The 16,589-nt window shown below is 47.7% G+C and overlaps 1 protein-coding gene across 4 annotated transcripts in view; it reads left to right on the top strand.

Annotated features, from left to right (window-relative positions):
* The window catches only part of LOC306661862 (unconventional myosin-Ia), a 31,312-nt gene extending 14,977 nt beyond the window's left edge, over positions 1-16,335 (top strand). Inside the window, exons 23-33 of one of the 4 annotated variants that reach the window (XM_079141140.1) lie at positions 1,753-1,887; positions 2,602-2,708; positions 3,005-3,137; positions 3,288-3,440; positions 9,451-9,557; positions 10,116-10,257; positions 12,729-12,834; positions 13,038-13,067; positions 13,606-13,659; positions 14,097-14,171; positions 16,121-16,335. In XM_079141140.1, the coding sequence (XP_078997266.1) occupies positions 1,753-1,887; positions 2,602-2,708; positions 3,005-3,137; positions 3,288-3,440; positions 9,451-9,557; positions 10,116-10,257; positions 12,729-12,834; positions 13,038-13,067; positions 13,606-13,659; positions 14,097-14,170 (1,041 nt within the window). In that variant the 3' untranslated portion in view covers position 14,171; positions 16,121-16,335. Of the gene's footprint in view, positions 1-1,752; positions 1,888-2,601; positions 2,709-3,004; positions 3,138-3,287; positions 3,441-3,591; positions 3,720-3,999; positions 4,321-5,248; positions 5,362-9,450; positions 9,558-10,115; positions 10,258-12,728; positions 12,835-13,037; positions 13,068-13,605; positions 13,660-14,096; positions 14,172-16,120 lie in introns of those variants that run through there. The other 3 variants (XM_079141143.1, XM_079141141.1, XM_079141142.1) reach the window with 3 other exon arrangements.
* Positions 16,336-16,589: the final 254 nt, after the last annotated feature.

The following is a 16,589-nucleotide window of genomic DNA, read 5'->3' as shown; positions in this document are numbered from 1 at the left end:
CATTTGGCAATTCCCAAGGTTAAGTTTTTTCCCTATCTTTAATAAGTCTATGCCATAAACAAATAGGTGCTAGGTGTTCTTTGGGTAGTTCTAAAGTATAGAAGTTAAAAAGAAAGATGTCACGCATCAAATTTAACTGCATCTTGAAACAGGAAAAATAAAAATGGAGCTAAAGAGAACATGTTTAGAAGTTTATGAAGGACATAAGGAGACATTTGAGTCTGGATTGCTGTTAGATGAGTGTATCTAATGAATGTGGATTTTCTTAGGTGTGATGGAGTTATGGTTGTGCAAGAGTGTCCCTGCTTTTTGGAGATGCATGCTGAAGTTCTAGGGGAAAATGTTGTGGTATCTGTAACCTATGAAGCATAGTGTGGTAGCAAGGATTTGTGACTGTGTGTGTGTATATATGTTTATATACATATGTGTGTGTGCTAGTATACATACGAAAGCATATAGAGAGGGCAGAATGTTAACATCAGTTGGGGAATTAGGTGAGGGGTACATAGTATACAGGTATTCATTGTACTGGGTTTTTTTTTTTTTTTTTTTTTTAGCTTTTCTGTGAGTATAAAAACTCAAAATAAAAAGTAAGCTGTATTAAACATATATAAACAACTTAAGTCAGATCATGTTACTCTTCTACTTAAAGCCCTCTCATGGTAAAAGTCTTCCATATCCTCACCGCATCCTACAGGGCCCCTCATGATCTGCCCCTAACCAAAGTTCTTGCCTCTTGCCCAATTTACTCCAGCCACACTGTCTTTCTTTATGTTTCTGGAATATGTCATTCCTGCCTCAGGGCCTGCTTCTTTGCATCATAACAGATAGCATTACCTGACATTGCATTATGTATTAATTTGCTTGTGGTCTGTCCCCTTCCCCACCCCCTGTAGAATATAAACTCAATGACAATCAAGACTTTATGCACTGTGTTCATTGCTGTGTCCCTATACCTAGAACAGTGACAGGCAGAGAGACACTCAAGAAATGTTAAATGGTGAAAAAAAAATGGTACTTTGGGATCTTTACTCCCAAAGATTTCCTGTCTAGAAGGGGAAGATGTTTTCCATACAAATAACTGTAGTGTGAAGACAGAGGTCTAGACAAAGTATGAGGGGCTTAAGAGTAAGGATGCCCTATGGCCTGGGGCATCAGGGAAGGCTTGAGCTGCACCTCAAAGGATGCAGCCGAATCTGGTGAGCAGAGCTTAGCTAACGGAGGAGTGGCCTGAGCTAGGCATAGAATGAGAATATGTGGGCTGTGTAGAGGTTGGCAAGAAGTCCTGCCTGGTTGGGGAAGTGAAGGGGATCCTATGACACAATCTTAGGCTCTAAGTGGGGGACTTTGAATGGCAGACTGAGGTGTTAAACTTGAATGATTTGCTACCTACTGAATAACCAACAGACAGTGGCCACCAACTGTAGGCCACTCAGTTGAAAGGATAGGAGACTATGGGAGCAATATGTTAAGACCAGCCTTTATATTGGTTCCTCCCACCTCACTGCCCTGGGTAACAGGTCACTGACTGGAGCTCATCCTTGTCTCCCTCCACTCTCCCATTCATGCTCTCACCTCCCAGCCTCAACCTATACTTCATGCTGATAGAGCTCCTTGTCTTTTTGACTCTGTTCCTGCTTCTTACTAGAAGCAGACTTCTTCCTGGTGAGTGGCAGGATCTGGCTGTGAGTCTGCCTATTAGGAAGTGTTACTTCTTATAATTCCATTCCCAATCTTCTGCTCCCAACCCAGGCACAGAAATTCCTCCTGGGTCTGAAGAACAATTTGCCATCTACCGACGTCTTGGACAACACGTGGCCAGCTGCCCCCTACAAGTGCTTCAATAGTGCTAATCAGGAGTTGCATCAGCTCTTCCACCAATGGAAGGTGAGGCCAGGTACCTCTCTTTTCCTTTGTGCTTTTCTTGTCTCCCTCTTCTGCCTCCCTCTTGTGCTCCCCACTCCCTACATTTTTGTTTATTGTAGTACAATATGGATTACATAACATTTACCATTTTAGCTGTTTTCATGTGTACAGTTCAGAAGCACCCAGTACCTTCATGTTGTTGTGCAATCATCACCATCATCTATCTCCATATATTTTTCTTCACCCCCAAACTAAAATTTTGTACCCATTAAACAGTAACTCACCATTACCTCCCCCTATATAACCTATAACCACTACTTCCTGTTTCTATGAATTTGACTATCATAGGTACCTCCCATGACTGGGAATCATACAGTATTTGTCCTTTTGTGCCTGGCTGATTTCATTTAGTGTAATGTCATTTGTTCTTTTACTCAGGAAATACTCGTTGAGGCCCTGTTTGAGCTAAACCTTGCTGTGTGCTGAGCTTATGCCTTCTTGTTGCTCATATGTGATAGTTTCCATTTCCCTCTCGGCCCCTTCCCTCCTCTTCAGTAGTCCTCCGGCCTCTGACCTCTCCTGAAGTGCACACACTTCTGAAGTGTCCAGTGCTTGTCCTTTTCCCTTTGTTTCTCTTCTCCCCTAATGTGTTCTGGTCCATGTCTCTTACCTTCCTCCCCAGCTCTGCCTGCCCTCCCCTCCATGATCTTAGCTACTGTTCCTCTTTCCTTATAGTGCAAGAAGTTCCGTGATCAGCTGTCCCCCAAGCAGGTGCAGGTGCTAAGGGAAAAGCTTTGTGCCAGTGAACTGTTCAAGGGCAAGAAGGCCTCCTACCCCCAAAGGTGAGGGCTCCACCCTGCACAGCTAGTTCCATCCAGAGGAGGTTCTCAAGATTGAACCTGCATCAGAATCACATGGCAGGACTGTGGACACCCAGATAGTGTGCCCTTCCTCAGTCTCTGACTTAGCAGGTCTACCAGTGGTGCTGATATTATTGGTCCTGGACCACATCTGTGAATCACTGAGACACAGGATATGATGAAGGGTGGGAGAAGGGCCCAGAGAACTAGAATGGATACTCTGAGGGTGGGAAGGTGTAAGGTCTTGTCCCCACTGCATGCCTTCCATGTGTCCTCAGTGTCCCCATTCCATTCCGTGGTGACTACATTGGGCTGCAAAGTAACCCCAAGCTGCAGAAACTGAAGGGCAGGCAGGAAGAGCCGATTCTGGTGGCAGAGATGGTGAAGAAAGTCAACCGTGGCAATGGCAAGGTGAAAACCTGCATGTGAACTCTTCTCCATATCTGGGTCCAAACCTGGGGCCAGTGGGTGGCAGAAGAACAGGGTTGTGTGTACTCTGCTGAATAGAGTGGACTGGAGGCTGATCCTGCCCATCTTTGCTCTCTCCTATTCCATCCCTAGACTTCTGCCCGGATTCTTCTCCTAACCAAGGGGCATGTGATTCTCACAGACACCAAGAAGACCCAGGCCAAAACTATCATTGGGCTGGACAATGTGTCTGGGGTGTCAGTCACTAGTCTCCAGGATGGGCTCTTTGGTTTGCATCTGAATGAGGTATCAGAGCTGGTGGGGCCAAAAAGAGGGTGAGTGTCTGGGGCTGCTAGAGGTCAGACCTCTCACTCTGTCTCTTTGATATCCCTTAACCTGCTTCTGAGGAAAAAAAAAAAAAATGAATCCCTTTCCTGCTACTTTTTCCTCTTCTAAGATGTCACCAGTGGGCTCCAAGGGTGACTTCCTGTTGGTCAGTGACCATGTGGTAGAACTGCTGACAAAAATGTACCAGGCTGTGCTGGATGCCACGCAAAGGCAGCTTTCTGTCACTGTGACTGAGGGGTAAGGTCATGGAGCTGGTGGTGAGGGACGGCTTAAAACAGATGACCAGGCTGATGGTCATTGTGACCAGGAAAATTTGTGCAATCGAAGTGAAGTATGCTATGTCATGGAAGGTCTTGGCAGTGTTTCTTAGTCCTTCACCCAAGTTCTCTGGGACCTTGAGTCATCTGATAGAGGGTGGGGGAAGTACCATGTGCTTGCTTGCATCATGGATATGTAGGAGTAGGGCTAAGGAGATGGGGGCGCTAGCTCTGTTTTTTTCTGTTTCTTCCCCCTCCAGGTTCTCAGTGAGGTTTAAAGAGAGCAGTGTGGCTATCAAGGTCATCCAGGGCCCTGGGCATGGTGAGAAGAGCAAGTTGATTTGCAAGAAGAAGGGGAGTAATTGCCTGGAGGTGACTGTGCAGTGAGGAGGGGCTCCATGGGAGACACGGCTACTTCCTCTGGGACCAGCACTAATTCCCTCGGCCTGTCTTTGTGGGGCATCTTGTGTTTAGCCCCTCTGATCATGAGGTGGGCCCTGGAGACAGAAGAACTCTTGAAGAGGACTTTTCTTTTCCCCAACCCTTCCAGAGCTCTCCTTAGCCTCTTTGCCCACTAATAAAATGTGATTCTGAAAGGTTTGGTCAGTGTGGGTGGGTTCCTATTCCCCATCTCCTCACACAGTTTCATTTAGATCCTTGTCCCCCATGCCCTTTCCCCTCCCTCCCTCTGGCTCCTCAGAGCCAGCTAGTATGGATAATAAGGGAAAAAAGGGAAATTGTCTCTGGGCTCCTTGACCGGCTGAGCTCTGGTGGGGGGGGCAAGGGGGGGCAATCGGGGACAATGCTCAGGTCTCAGGTGGCCGATGGGCTGATTCATTAAATGTGTCCCTGGGAAGGAAGAAGTGAGGATCCCTTCTTGGCAGAGACTGGGTTGCTTTGAAGATTTAGCTTGAGAAGAGGCCCAAGATTGGAGGGCTCATGTAAGTTGAGGTGAGCTGGGGAATGCAGGGTCCCCTGCACCCAGGAGCTCCCATCACCCCTCCACCCCCAAGCTCAGCGCTGGGCTGCATCACACCTGCCTGCCTGGTACCCACTGCCTTTCCACACACAACTAAAATGCCAAGCTGCTGCCAACAGTTATCTTGCTTATCACTGTCCCATAGCTGGGGCCTGCAGCTGGTGACACTTGACAAGAGGAGGTTCCCCTACTCCTATGATTGAACTCCTTTCCTCTTTATTTCTTCTGTGTTATTGTCATTTTCTTTTTCTTAGTCCCCAACTATCTCACACTAGTTCATTGCCTCTGTTTATGTGGGCTCTAATATAAATATATAATGTTTTATAGAATGCTTCATATATTTTCCCACTCCCCTACACATCTGTTTCCTCATAGATTCTGTCTTGTCCAACCTCTCGCCATCCTGGTCTTTACCTTTGGGAAACATGCTGCCCATATATTCACAGTGAAATTTAAATCTGCCTTCTACAGGAGCTTACAAAGGGCTGCCTTTGTCACTGTCTCTGGAAGTCTCTTCTTCCTTCCATAACCTCTATTTTCCCTGCCTCTTCTTTGCCTCCTCTGCTGAGCTCTGAGCTTGCCGTGCCTTGAGGCTGGGGTCTGCCTCACCTGGCTTCCATCAACAGGCAGCTCACGGCTCCAGGTAATCATGCTGTCGGGGAGACCTGATTAACTTCTCTTCCTGCCTGCAAATTAATCTTGCTTTCTGAGCTGGAGCCCCATGCTTCCACACACCCTGCTCTGAGCTGAGATGGGACCCAGGGTGTCAGCTCTTCCCAGGCGGGTGAGGGACTGGAGTTTATCTTATGGGAGCTGTGTTCAGATGAAGGGTAGCTCAGCTCTGGACAGCCTTCCTCCACCCGATAACTCCCCCATCCTTGGCTTCTCAGAATCAGGCTGAGAAGATCCTGTCTGGCCCAGAGGGGGGTGGTGACCTGATCCTGATCGCCCCCGCTCTCTGCCTCATCTCCTGCTCCCAGGGCCCAAATTGTCGTCACTTTCCCAGTGAAGTGTCTGGTCATTTTCAGAAGCAATTTCAGGAGAAAATGCAGCTGCTGCTCCCTATCCTGTTTTTCTTTTCAGGGCTGAGGGAACTATCAGCTCCCTGGCCAGGGCAGGAAGGGGCAGGGGAGCAGGGGGAGGAATAGGTGTCTGGCCTACCTGTATCAGTCATGTGGGTGGATGATAGTTCAAGGATGGACGTGGCTCCTCTTCTCCTTTACCCTTCCTTCTCTCCATTTTCCTCTTTCCTGGTGTTGCTTTTCTTCTCTTCTGAAGCCCAGGAATCTGAAAACTATAGGACTTAGTTTTCCCTACCTGTGTTATAGGGGTTGGAATTGGCTTTCTCACCATGGAGAAGTGAGAATTCTGCCACCAGCCTTTTCTCCCAACCCTTCCCCCACTATCTGTTCAGCACCTTCAAAATCTAGACTGTTCCAACCTCTGAGAGGCACAACTATCCTGGATTTCCCTGACCACATGAAGAACCATTCTAACATTTCACAGCTTAAATCAGCTCTGGCATAGTCCTGGCTCTGCCCATTTTTTTCAGAGACTCTAAGAGGCTCTAAGGGGATCTCCCCAATCAACCTGCTCTGTGGTTGTCTCCAGCTGTCTCCTGGACGCAGGACATGGAAGGTCACAGACGCTGCTGATTTTCCATTCTTCAGTGGTATCTCCAACCAGGTCTCATATGGCCCCAGCCCCACCCTCACACCCAGCACCTCTCCAGCATGTGGAGGAAGTCCACAAGTTGAGCATGTGGTGGTAGGGAGTTGCAGGTCTTCATGTGTGCACTAGGATGTACAGGGTCTGCCTCTACCTCCAGCCCCTAGAGAAAGACTGACAAACCTGTCTCAGTGGGTTAATCTGTACCCACCTTTTCCTGGCCTTGCCCTCAATGAAGAGGGGCATCTGCCGGGGGAGGAGGGGTGGAATCTGCTGCTAGGGAGCCTAGACTCCCAAGTACCCTCTCCTCTAGGCTGGTGACAGCATCTGAGATGTGGCTCAAATAAAGAGTAGATATTCAAAGGAAAAAACACCTAGGTGCTCTATAGCTGCAATAGGCAATTTACATGTCATTTGCATATGATTCATGGGCAAAATGAAGTTGCCTGCTACAGCTCTCCTATGCCTTCCTCCTTCATCACCTTTCTAACTTAGGTTAACACCAGCTCTTTCAAGTCTTAGCTAATCCCAGAGATCAAGGGGTGATCAGTTCTCCCTGCCATCGTTTTGCTCCCCACAGCCTTGGCTCTCGCCATCCTCTGTGAGATGCCGCATCATCAAAGGACATTATTCATGGTGGACCTTTGCTGAAGCCCTGCTTCCCTGGTGCCAGGGTTTGGGGGCAGGGACACATAGGTTGTTACAAAGATGGAACCCAGGAAGTTACTGGTCCAACATCTCCTTCTGCACACCCAACTCCCTCTGCCTGCCGAGGTTGGGTTTCTATCTCCAGACTGATGGGAGAGGAGGAAGAAAGATGACAGGTCAATTAGGAAGAGCACCTGAGCTTCTTAAAAGAATGAACCAGGGTTAGGGATACAGCTCAGTTGGTTGAGTGCTTGCTTCACATGCACAAGACCCTGGGTTCAATCCCCAGCACCACACAACAAAAGAATGAACCAGTCACGCCATTTGTATGTAAACTGCCATCCACTTCTGTTCCTCATCCCACTAAATGCTCCCAGCCCTGGGTTCTGGCCCATGTTCTTTGCCCACACAGCCCTGCAATTAGCTGGGTAATGAGAGCTTTCAGTGAGGCCCCATTAGCCTCTCACATAATAAAGAGACCTTGATACCCAGCTGCTGCCCTTAATCAGGGTGAACATAAGGCCCTGTGCAGCCAGGGTAACTTCTGTCAATGTAGCCCAAATCCCAGGATGGGTGGAGTGACGAGTAAGGATTTCAGGATTCCATCAGCACTTGGGAGCCTCCCTAGAAGATCTATGGTTTGGGCTGAGTTACAAGAAGCTTGGCTCTGGCTCACCTTTTCATTTTATAAACATTTTTATTAAGCACCTATTATATGCCAAATACTATAGGACATAATAGCAAACAAAACAGACAAAAGTCCTTGACCTTGTGATGCTTATATTCTAGTGAAGGTAGTGTGTGGTAAAGAGACAATAAGTAATTAGCATAATGCTATTATAGTAAGTGTGTGAAGAAATAAAAACAGAAGGGGGACATGGAGTATGGGGTGGTAATTATTATAAATAGGTTGATTGGAGAAAATCTTGTTAAGCAGGAGTCTTTGTAGTAAATGTAAGATAGAGATACTATTCTCTCCTCATCCCAAGATGTAGAAGAGTAAATGGTCCCATATTTCAAAGTCTCAGAGAGGTGGGCCATCTGCTCACTTTGGGAGTGCCAACTGTTCTCACAGGTCAATGCTCATGGCAATGCAGTAAAAAGAGTGGAAGATATGGAGGGAGAAGAATCTGAATTTGTGGTTGTTCTGTACTTTCGGGTAGCTGTATACATGGAAGTGAATAACTGAACCTCTTGAGCCTCAGTTTCCTCAACTGAAAAAATAGGCACCTTTCTTACCTACTTCCACGGTGGAGGTGCTGAATATCAAATGGATTGTTCCATGCCAGAGTACCTTGTGAATGCTCAAACCTTGTGCCCAGGAGAATACTGAAGTTGATGCCTTGCTTGGAAGCTGGCTTTCACTACAGTTCTCCCTTATCTCTTGAGAATCACCTCACTGAGTCTGGACTCTGATCCTGAACCTGACTCTGCCTCTCCTCTGGGATTCTCTCCTTTGGGTGTTTGATATCCCTTATATAAACATGAGTTGTGGGATATGAACAGGGGACTTGAAAGGTCACAGGAGAAGATCTTGAGCTGCAGGGAGGCAAATTAGAGCCGGAAAAAATGTAACTGTGAGGGAAAAGGGAAGCAATTAGGAGATCCGTGCTGGAGCAGAGTGGAGCAGGGGAGAGACAGGGGTACTGTGCAACCAAGTGTTCATTCCTCCTCCGTGAGACTACAACAGGAGGGATAGAAGGTAGAACTGAAAAGGGATGTAGCTAAGTCTGACTGTTTTAGGGTTAGGAAGGAGAGGGGAGGGAGGCAGACTGGACTCTCTGCACTCAGCAGCAGGAGAAAAGCATTGATGCTCACTTGGGGTGAGGACTAGTGTGACAGGGTGGCTTCCCCTTGGGGGTAGGACAGAGAGAATGAAACCAGACTCACCCCAATCTTCAGGCAGGGGCCGTCCACCTGGTGATCCTGATGTGACAGGGACAGAGAGGCACTTGCTGAGCTATTACAGCCTGGCTGTCAAACTTGAAGGTTTATAGAGCAAGGAGCTAGTGGGTGAACATGGAGGAAAGGGGTCCAGGGGCCACACCCATTGAGCAGACCTAGGATGGTGATTTTATGACAAACCATACACAATGACATTCCTTAGAATGCCTACGTCTGTGTCATTGGAAAGTAGACTGCTGGACAGCTCCAGCTCACTGCCAGATCTGTGGTGTGTGTGTGTGTGTGTGTGTGTGTGTGTGTGTGTGTGTGTGTGTGTGTGTCTGGGTATGTGGCTGCAGTCTGCGCCCTTCCACCCCCACCATATTCCCCCCTCCCCTCCAGCCACCCTGGGATTGGTGACTCTCAGCCCCTCCCCTTGGCTCCCCCAGACCCTCCCAGAGCCTTTATCGGGGATCTGGGGCTGAGCTCCTGCCACCTCCCAGATCCCTGCCACCATTTCTCTTTGCCTCAGCATCAGCAGCACCGGCAGCACCAGCGTGTGGGGAGTGGGGAGTCTCCACTGATTAGCTCCCCGATCTGCCAGTCCTCCTCAGCACCAGGCTCAGAGCTGCCCCACAGGTAGGCACAAGGGGAAGACTGTTGGATGGTCTGAAGCTGGCAGCAAGGGTCAGGCACCAGAGTCAGGAGGGAATGAGGGCGATGGCACTTTTTGATAGGTGAGCAGAGTGGTGAGCAATAAGTGTCTGTAGGGTCGAGAGCCATTAATATTTGGAGCTTTAACAGACTGATTATTCCACACCAGAAAGTTTTTGCATAAGTCTTGGCATTATCTAGTCCTGAAAAATAGCCTCAGGACCTCTTTTTAAGTTGATTAAAGAAACAGACTAGCACATGTCCTATAAATCATCATCTTTGTTGGGAGCTAGAGTCCAGCATCCGGGACCACTCTCATTGCCAAGGGCACATCCTGGGGAGATGTCTAATGAGGGAGCAGGAAAACTGAGCCTAAAGGATGAACCCCCGGCTCAGAGCTATGTTTCATTCTCTTTCCTGACTAGGACTTGGATGGGAGAATTGGGGGCTGGGAAAGCAGGGTTGAGCAGCCAGGCTGCTGGTCACAAATGCTTCTTGTGTTTTCATGGAGCTGTATCATCTTCCCCTCCCTGCCTTGCCCAGGGCCTGTCCCTTTGCCCTCCCAGGCACCATGAAGAGCACCCTGCTGTTCGCAGTCATCCTGGCCCTCAGTCTGGCTCAGACCTTTGGGGCTGTCTGTGAAGAGTCACAGGAACAGGTGGTGCCTGGTGGGAGCCACAGCAAGGTAAGGCAGCCCTGGTAGAGTCCTGGGAACATCATGGACACCTGGGGTTCTGCCTGTCTGGACAGTAGGGAGGAAGGCGGGTGGGCAGGGTCGGGAGTTAGGTGGGTTCTCCGTCCTAGGGTGTTTTGTCTCCCTTTGAGTTTCTCTGCCTCTGGTCCTCTCATGTTCCCATTGTCTCAGGTCTGTAAGTATTTTTGTCTCTGCATGTCTTTGACACCTTATACATAAAAGGTGCCCAAAACCATGGTTGACAGGTGGCTTGGTGATTTGATGGTGCTGTGAGGGGTGAGCTAAGGTGGGATAAGGTTCTGTATGGACTGGCTCAGTTTCTATCTCTTGGCAAGGGCAGATCTCCTCTACTCCCTGGATAGTATGAAAAGCAGAATTTCTCTCCCAAATGGTCATTTGCATATTATTTCATCTATCAGTTATGTGTATTATCTTATTTCAAATGAAAATAAATTGTCTTTTCCTCTGCTTATCCACCCCTTGTAATTTCAGGTACTTGTAAGATCTCAACCCATCTCCACCTCTCCTCTGCCTTGCCTGCCTCTAGCCTCTGCTTAAATGGTATAGCAAAACAAAAACAAACAAAACAAAACCCAAAAAGTCAGGATGAACTCTGATTTCCAAAGTTCCTCTAAGAAAATAGGAACAGGAATTGCCAGGGTTAAGGTGCAGGGGGAGGACAGGACAGGGAAGAAGTCTTTTCAAGGGTTTTTTTTTTTTTTTTTTTTTTTTTTTTGGTGGTGCTAGAGATCGAACCCAGGGCCCTGTGCTTGTAAGGCAAGCACTTTACCAAATGAGCTATCTCCTCAGCCCCTCTTTTCAAGGTTTTGAAATGACAGCAGTTACATTGGTACAAATGCTTTTAAGATGATTATGGGTGGAGTTTATTACAAATTCAGTGTGTGAAGTCTAACCGCCTCTCTAGCTCCAATCTGTTTAGCATCTCATTACAAGAGCTGGGCAGAGTATTTGAACAATTTGGGGAAAGTGGCTTCTGGACTGAGAAAGAGAGAGAAAAAGAGATTGCAGGGCAGTCTTGCAGGTGGCAGCAGCTTTGCCAGATCCAAAATCCCTGAACCCATTCAAAATCACCCAGGAGATCCAAAGTTCCAGCCTGGGGTAGTAGGAGTGTCTGGGTTCTTAAGAGACAAATCTGTTGCTGGACCTTGGGCAATAAGATCTCCCCTTTGCTCTTCCTGGCCAATGAAAGAGGACTGCCCTCCAGTCCCTTCTCCCCAAGGGTTGTGAGGATGGGGAAATTGAGGCAGGAAGAGGGCAGGATCTATGTGTGCCCATAGTGTGCCCAGGCAACTAGGTCAGTATGTACAGGAGTATTTCTTGGGTAAATGCACTGCTGTGTGTACATAGCACCCTAAAGATGCCTGGGCTCTGGAGAGTTTCTGCTGTTTCAAGGTAAAAATCTCCAAATACAATCATTATCTCTGCAACTGCAATTAACTGGGTATATGTCATGCATTCACCACTTGGGCACCCTGCTGTGCCCAAGTTGCTAGAAAAAAATCATAAGGACAAGCAAGAGCCCCTGCTGGGCAGCAGTTCCAGAATATGGGGGTTCTGTTGATGAGGAAGAAGAGGGGATAACTTTCTGAGCATGTGGCCTTCCTGAAATTACAGATACGGGAAAGAAAGGGGAGAAGGAGCAAAAACCAGAGGCCGAAAGCCATGGAGAAGAAGGGAGAATGAGAAAATTCCTTTCCATAAAGAAACAGAGAGGGGAATGTCCATGGACATAGCCCAGAGTGGAGTAATGTCAGGTTAGCTGGTGTGCCCTAGCTGTCTTCTGCCACTCCACCCCAGGACCCAGTCTTGTCTATGACTCAATCATGGAGCACAAACCAGAGGACACCTGCTCTGTCTGATGGCATTTTCTTGGGAATGGGGTTTTCCTGGCTCTCTCAGTGGGACAACCACATCCCTGGGCACACTGGTTCCTGATATGCCAGGGAGAGAAAAGCCTGTGGACTTTGTCACTGACAGGTGGCAGGACTGGGATGGGGCCCACAAGGACAATCCTCCTTGAGCTTGGGAGTTAGTGTGATCAACTGACCCAGCTTGAGCACTGAAAATCCTTCATCCCCAGAAGTCCTTAGTCCTAGGCAAACCAGGACAGTTGACCAGCCTACAGGGATGCCTCAGTAGGGCTACTCAAACCTCATGGTAGATATGAATCACCTGGGGGTCGGGTTCAAATGCAAAAGGAGGGAAATGCCAAAGGAGGGAAGATTCCGTCTTTCTAATAAGCTCCCATATATGCTGGTGCTGCCATTGGTCATACACTATACTTTTGTTACCCACTTCTCTTCCAGTGTAAACCAAATAAATTCTGAAAGAATCAGGGCATTGGAATTCAGCTGTGATGGGTTCAGGTTGCTTTATATGGGAAGAGCTAGTGGATAGGGTATGACCCTTCTGCTTCAGCCCTCTGTTCCTCTTCCCTAAAGGACTTGGATCTCTACCAGCTGCCCCCATCGTTGCTGCGGAGACTCTATGAGAGCCGCTCTGTCTCCCTGGAAGGATTGCTGAAAATGCTGAGCAAGGCTAGCGCGGGTAGGAGGCAGTCCTTGGGGGAGAGGGTGTGAGGGGAATGATTCTGAAGATGAGATAGGCCTGGGAGACCCATTCAGGTGGGTTGGGAGGGTGGGAGACAGGGAATAGCTTAGTGAATCTGTAAGGGTTGTGACCCCAATCCCCCTACATCATTACTTTCCGGTGTCCACTCTCCATTTATACACTTTCTCTTGGTTTCTCAGATCCTAAGGAATCATCACTTCCCCAAAAACGTGAGTAGCCTCTTCTCCCTTCAAATTATCTATGATAGGGACTCTAAAATAGTCCTGCTGTTGCTGGGAGGGAGAGACAAGGAGGCTCTGCTTCCTTGATCATTTACTCAAAGCTCCACGGGCATGGGCCTAGGGGCCATTTTGGTCAGTCCCATCTCAGCTGGTGCAGACACTATGCCAGCTGCAACTGATGAGCCAGCTTTGTGTGAGTGGGAGAGACAACTGGCAGCTAGGAGGAAGCAGGTGTGAAGGCCAGGGTGGGGCGGGGTGGGGTGGGCAGTGTCCTGCTCCACTGGCTGGACATTAGGAAACAAAAGGATCTCTGGGGTGGGGGGCTATGAAGATGCTAAACCAGGCACCTGCTGGGGCAGAGAGTCCTTGAAACGTGGAGGAGGGAAAGGTGATGGTAAATGATAGTCCTGCTAGCTAGGAGGGGTCAATATAAAGAAACAGACCAGAAACCCAACCTCAGAAGTCCTGACACACATATGGGGAAAGCATTGCTCCTTCTGTTGACAGTTTTGACTTTTTTCTGCAGGAGACATGCATGATTTCTTTGTTGGACTTATGGGCAAGAGAAATAGCCAGCCAGGTAGGAATGTGTGGAGGTACAAAGGAAGGATTTGGGGAACTGGGGAGGACATGACAGAAGTAAAGCCTATTTGTCACCAGAGGGAAAGATAAGACTTTTTTAGTTGCAGTGAGTATTCCTTGGCCCCTTCTACCCAATCAGTTTGGATCCATAGTTGAGCACTCCCTGGTATGCGGGGGCGGGCACTTTTCTAAGATAGTCCTGTTGCTGCTGAGAATGAGGGACAGGGAAGCTCTGCTTCCTCCCCACTCTCCCAACTCTGTCTTCCAAAACTATTCTTCCTAGCCAGGGTGTTGGGTCAGGGTGAGGGACACATTCAGAAAAATCTCTCCTATCCTGCGTGAAGCCCTGGGTTCAATCCCAGTCTTAGGGGAAAAAAGAGAGAAAAAAGAAAAATCCTTTCTAATTATTCTAATTACACTGTTTATTTCATCCAGATAAACCTACTGATGTGAATCCAGAGAACATCCCCAGTTTCGGTACCCTCAAGTATCCCCCCAGTGCAGAATAAAGTAAGGACTGTTGGCTGGAGAGAGGAGAGGTGATTGGGTGTGAATGTGTGTGTCGTGGGTGGGGGGATGTTGCCAATTGCACATTTCCTTGCATGCTAAAGATATTGGTGCTCATTAATTTGTCCTAAAATACAAGTGCCCAGCACGTTGTTGACCAAATACAAAAACACTTAATGGCTCAGGCACACTCACATACACTGACCCCTCTTTTTCATCTTTCCTCTGTGTCTTGGACCCCACCAAGCAGAAGGAATGGTGGTAGATAGGGAGATACAGGCTTCTCCTTGTCCTTATCGAAAGGCAGTTTCTGTTGTTGGACCCTGTTCTCTTGCGATGGAGAGATCATCATCTGATTACTATAGGTATGGTGTCCAATTCACAGGTGAAGCATTTGCCCTCTGGGTAGGCTGACTCTTTCAGTTCAAAGTCTCAGGAAACAGACACAGAGCTAGTCAGACACAAGGGTGATTCAGGAAGAGATGCAAGTGACTCTGAAGTCTAACAGGAGTAGCTGGAAACCACATCTTAGCTTCTCTGTGCTGTGTAAAGGATTTGAGAATGGCCTGAGTTTGAATCCTGAATCTGCCAGTTTCTAACTGTGGCTCCTTAGCCAAGTTATATAATCCTTTGTGCCTCAGTTTCCTCATCTGAAAAATGAGGGCAATGGTGATACCCCACAGGGTTATGGTTTTGGGGATGGAGTAGAGAGAGTGTTCAGAGCAGTGCCTGGTGCCCAGTGCTGTGTGTTAACTGGACTAAGGGTCTTTGGGTCTGGTAGATGGGAGAATATCCTAGTGTTTCTCCTGGTTGGCTCTGGTCTGCCTTTGAGAGCTGTCTGGGGTGGACCTCAGGCCTGTGTGGGCTGACAGATCCCTCACTTGTCTGTGAGTGTGAGAGCCCCCAGGGGAAATGTCTAGTTAAAACTCAGAACCTAATGCCTTGACACCATCTCCCCATACCCAGCAATAGTGCAAAACTAATGGATTTCTTTTCACTAACTTCCAAAAAAAGAGGGTGAGAAGAGGAGAAGGTTGTGTGAGCCCCAATAATCACAGAAAGCCTCCTGCCTCTCTCCCTGTGCCCTTCACTGGTGGCCAGCCAGGGACCCAAGGGGTGGCTTGTGATGATACTGCCTATGCATGACTCCCCAGACCAGAGACTGGGTCTGGCCCCCCATTTACTATTGGGTGAGAGGGCACAAAGAGCTGTAATAACTGTAACTCGCTGATTACATGGTGCTTACCGTATCATTTTGCTCTCATTAGATGGTTATTTCAGTCCTGCCGTCGGCCAGATAATTATATGGGCAGCTATATCTGGATGACATACTCTCCTCCAGCGTTATGCACCGGCCATAAAGATAATTACAGTGCAATTTTGCCATAGTATTTTATACAAATGGCAAAAACAAGTGCATTGTGGAAATCTACTTTTAATGTTTGCTGGTGAATCCAGGCTCTTTCAGAGGGACCAGGCCCATAATTGCAGCCTTCATAATCTCACCACTGATGAAGCATTCTCAACCTGTTAGGTGTCAGGCAGAATAGGACAGAAGGTCCCCGAAGGCTGGCATTTAAAGGAGATTAGATGAGATGGATCAACACAGATCATTGTATCATCTTATTTCATTCACATGAAACTGCTGAAAAAGGAAGTGATCTGTGTGTCTGTCCTTTCTCTGGGAGGTTTCTTGGAAAAGGAAGGACTGAATAAGTCAGGGGAGCACTAGCACCCCATGCCCTGGATGGACAGCAGGGAAGGGGCAGGCTTCTGCTGCTAGAGGTCCAGTCTTCCAGTCCAAAGGCTGCAGCAACAACTGAGGTTTAAGACTTCCCTTCTCTCCTTCTTTACAAAGCCCCTTCCCTGTTCCCCTTCTTCCCCAGCAGATGGGAGTTTTATAAAACATAAGATGTGATTTGTGTGTGTGTGTGTGTGTGTTTTGTCCTCAGTGCTCCACTTCTGGACCCTTGGGCTGCATCAAGAAGACACTGTCCCCTATCCCAACCCCAGGTGCACACTCTCCTATTTTCCTTTCTCTTTCCCATCCTTGTAACATTTTTGTGCTTTGACACCCTCCCCAACTCTTCTATCCCAGCCTGGTGTGGAAATTTCATAGTGACTTCACCAGTCCCAATGGGCATTGATTGTAGATTCTGTAGATTGAGTATTGTTTCCATAGCATCCTACATTTAAAATATGTCTCTCTCTACTCCCCAATAATAAAGGATTTTTACATATGAGTGATGCGATGTATTCTTTCCCTTTTCTCCAGCTACATTATAAATATATACATGCATATGTATGACACATATATTCAAATTGAGGTATTTTTATGTTGTACATATCAACTGCCCTAATATTGCCTTACATAATGCTTTGCACAATTAGTATTAGATTTATTTAATGATTAAAAGAATA

Source organism: Sciurus vulgaris (assembly GCF_902686455.1).
Source record: "Sciurus vulgaris genome assembly, chromosome: 5".
In the NCBI taxonomy this organism is placed as follows: domain Eukaryota; kingdom Metazoa; phylum Chordata; class Mammalia; order Rodentia; family Sciuridae; genus Sciurus; species Sciurus vulgaris.
This window is presented reverse-complemented; position numbering and strand designations above follow the sequence as displayed.